The 3,530-nt window shown below is 60.7% G+C and overlaps 1 protein-coding gene across 1 annotated transcript, besides 1 other annotated feature; it reads left to right on the plus strand.

Annotated features, from left to right (window-relative positions):
* Positions 1 to 3,174, plus strand: Tco025E_04946 (3-hydroxyacyl-CoA dehydrogenase; the record flags this gene model as incomplete). Its single annotated transcript, XM_029371851.1, has 1 exon — positions 1 to 3,174. A coding segment is annotated over one exon (3,174 nt), but the record flags the coding sequence as incomplete, so codon positions are not given.
* Positions 3,175 to 3,281: 107 nt separating this feature from the next.
* Positions 3,282 to 3,319: a microsatellite.
* The last annotated feature ends 211 nt before the right edge of the window (positions 3,320 to 3,530 follow it).

The following is a 3,530-nucleotide window of genomic DNA, read 5'->3' on the forward strand; positions in this document are numbered from 1 at the left end:
AAGGCCGCACCTGCTGCACCGGTGCCACCGAAGGCTGCACCTGCTGCACCGGAGCCACCGAAGGCTGCACCTGCTGCACCGGTGCCACCGAAGGCTGCACCTGCTGCACCGGCGCCACCGAAGGCTGCAACTGCTGCACCGGTGCCACCGAAGGCCGCACCTGCTGCACCGGCGCCACGGAAGGCCGTGCCTGCTGGAACTTTTTCTTCATCGAATTCGTATTTTACGAGTGGTGGCTTGGGTGTTGAACCTACTAGGACACGTGGTGATGGCAGACGCAGCGGAGACCGTGGGTATCACCGCGAGGCGAGTGGTGGTGAGCCTACTCGACGCATGGGAAGGCCAACAACTTCGATTACGGGAGATAAGCGTCTTTCTCTTAATGATATTGTTGAGGATGTGGGACAGATAAAGCTGGTGTTTGCTCAGCGTGGGACGGCGGGGTCTGTTGCCTCTGCTCCTGCTCCTCACACTGTTGCACCGCCTGTGCCACCAACTCCACCGCCACCGCCACCGCCACCGCCGCAAGCTGCAGCGACTTCCTTGCCGGCATCTACTCCGTCTGCGGGCGATGCAAGCGGCAGGCGTCCTGCAGTCCCCGTGGGAGCTTCACTGGAGGTTGAGGATGAAATTTTTTTTACTATTGCACCGCGGAGATCGGAAGAGAGCCCTCGGGAGGATGCCTGGGCAAAGAGCGTCGGTTTTGCTGTGGATGAGGAGATCGAGAATGCTCGTGCAACGCGGCCGCTTCTGCGCTCTGCCAAAGCTGCACAGGAGACGAGTGCGAAGCTTAGACTGGGTGTCGTGCCGGACAAGGAGGAGCCCGTGGTGGACGCTACCGTCGCCAAGCAAAACCTAAAGCCCCTCCCTGAGAAGGAAGCCGCGGGGATCGAGCGTCACGAAATTCCCGATGGCGTCAGCGAGAGGGCCAGTGTTGCACAGATGACGGGCATGAAGGACGCCTCCGAGGAGGGAGAACAAACAGAGCCTTCCGCCTCGACGACTGCCTCGGAAGGGAAGGAGGAGGGGTCATCACCTGTTTCACCGAAGGGAACTGTAACTTCAGCAAGAGATAACGCGACGACGACGACGACGCCGGTGGAGCAGCCGCCGCTGGCTCCATGGACGTCGATCACAGAGCCAGAAGATGGGGAAAACACGCCTTGGGCGAAAGTGTCTTTTGAGAGCGATGGCTCACCGGTGGCGACCATCCTCTTAGAGAGCCAACCGCCGCATCTCATGTCGCTTGTGAAGTTTTTGCATCAGACCATTACGGCCATTGACGACCAGCACACAGCTGCGGGAACAACTACGGAGGTGCGGCTCACGACGTTCCCTACACTGGGCTTCTTCAACGCTAGTCACGGCCCGCTGGAGTCGGCGTCTGAGGAGCGTATGGAGTTGCTTCGGGCCAAGCAGCGTCTCTTTGCACGCATGGAGAGTGCATCCAACCGAATTCGCTTCGTCGCGGTTGTCCACGGCGGTGCTATTGAGGACTTTGGCGCGGAATTGTTCCTGGCGTGCTCGCACCGGGAGTTGCTTGGCACCACCCAGGCGACTTTTGGGTTTCCGTCTATTCAGCTTGGGGATTTTCCTGCGGCGGCAACCGTGCGACGGCTGGGGTATTTCTACGGCGCACAGCGCACTCTTGAGATGGCACCGAAGTTTCATGAGTACAGTGTAGAGAGCGTCATGGAGGTTGGCCTTCTCCGCGGCAGTTCTCCCTTGCCGGCTCCTTCGTTTCTGCTTCGCCTCGAGCGCGCCATGCTCGCCCTTCTTTCTCGTCCCACGCAGAAGGAACTGCTGCTTCGTAAGCTCTTCTTCACCGGCGGCTTTGAGACATCCACGGCCATGGTGGGCCCTAATCCACTCCTGCGTGCGTGGGGACGGTATGCCATGGCCGCTCTTGTGCAGGGGCATGGCGCCGGCAGCGGTGACGCGGCAGCGACGCTCGCACGGGAAACGAAGTCGGAGCGCATCTTCAGTGAGATGGTCTGCACCACTCCCGCCATTAACGCGGCCAACGTGTACACGCTGGGGCGTGAAATGAAACGCCGCGTTCTTCCTTTGTTGCCCAGTCAACGCTTCGTGACCTTCCGCGGGGAGGAGATGCGGTACTGGGATGAAAAAATGGAGGCTGTGTCCTCTTCCAAGGACGACTGCGCGGCCGTCTTGCTGGACTGCTCACAGCGGTCCTTTGCGGCAACCGCGCAGATGGTGCACGTGCGCCAGGACCTGTTGAGGGGCGTCAATGTAGTTCTTATTGGCGAAGAGCACGTTGCACGTCCGATCGTCGCAACGCTGCCATGCAGTGTTGTCGTGTCGTGTGCCTCGCCGTATCGCGTTTCTGCTCTTGGAACGCTGCAGGAGGTTCGCCTCTTTTCGCAGGAGAGCTGTCCCGCCGAGGCGTCTGCCGCCGCCCTTAACGCGGCGCTCACGTATTTGCAGGCACAAGGGAACCCATATGTGGTGTGCCGTGGGTCGTGCTCCAAGCGGCTCATTGCGGCTCTGGCGACGGAGGCCTGTCGACTCACGCAGCGGTGTGATGTGGCGTGCATTGAGCGCGCGGCCACGGAGGTGCTTGGCCTCCTCGTGGGGCCGTTTCACCTGATTGACTACTTTGGCCCGGCAGCGGTTCGGCGAATGCTGGACGACACCAAGGACATGAACGCACAGGGCAATCCCCTGTTGGTCGATTGTCTGCCTGCGATCGCCCATCATGCACTGCAGGCCATGAGCACCGACGGCTACTTGGGCGTCAATTCACGTCGTGGGGGCTTCTTCTTGTATCGCGCAGACGGTACGACGATCGCACCCAACGCCGAGGTGCCGCGCCTGTACTTTTCTCGCCCACTCTCCGACACCGAGGTGGCAGATCGGCTGCTTGCAGTTGTGGTCAACGAATGCTGCGAGCTTATTCTCTCGGGCGCCGTGCGGAGCGCCACAGACGCGAACGCCTTGACGGTCGCCGCGATCGGGTTTCGTGAGACGACTGGAGGCGCCCTCGCGCTGGCCGACAGAGCCGGCATTTCCGCACTCGTGCAGAAGATGGAGGAGCTGGCAAACTGGCACGGCCCGCACCTGCGTCCCTCATCCCTGCTGCGGTGCATGGCGCACTCCAAAGTGTCCTTCGCCGCCTTGTCGGACGCCATGGTGCAGTCGGCACGCATGTGATCCTTCGTGGGGGTGCCCACCGGCCCTGGCACACATCCCTCGTTTGCCGCACCTTTTTCCGTTTCATGCCTGGGCGAGGTATGGCATGGCGCAAGTTGCTTTTACTTTGTCTCGTGTGTCTGTGCGTGTGTGTCTGTCTGTCGGTTTCGAAACATGTTTTACTCTTTTGTTTCTTCTGCTCGTGTCTGTGGGCTTGACGGCGAGAGAGCAAGAAAAAACGAGTAGCGAACACGTGTGGGCGGGGGCGTGAAATGTGTGGAAGAATGCCTCCGACGCCGTTTTGGGGTTCCTCCGCCAATCGTTCTCTGCGGCTGTGAGGCATGCGTGTGTCTGCGGGTCTGCCTCCCTTCTTTTCC

Source organism: Trypanosoma conorhini (assembly GCF_003719485.1).
Source record: "Trypanosoma conorhini strain 025E chromosome Unknown Tco_14.4_contig_00271, whole genome shotgun sequence".
Classification (NCBI taxonomy): domain Eukaryota; phylum Euglenozoa; class Kinetoplastea; order Trypanosomatida; family Trypanosomatidae; genus Trypanosoma; species Trypanosoma conorhini.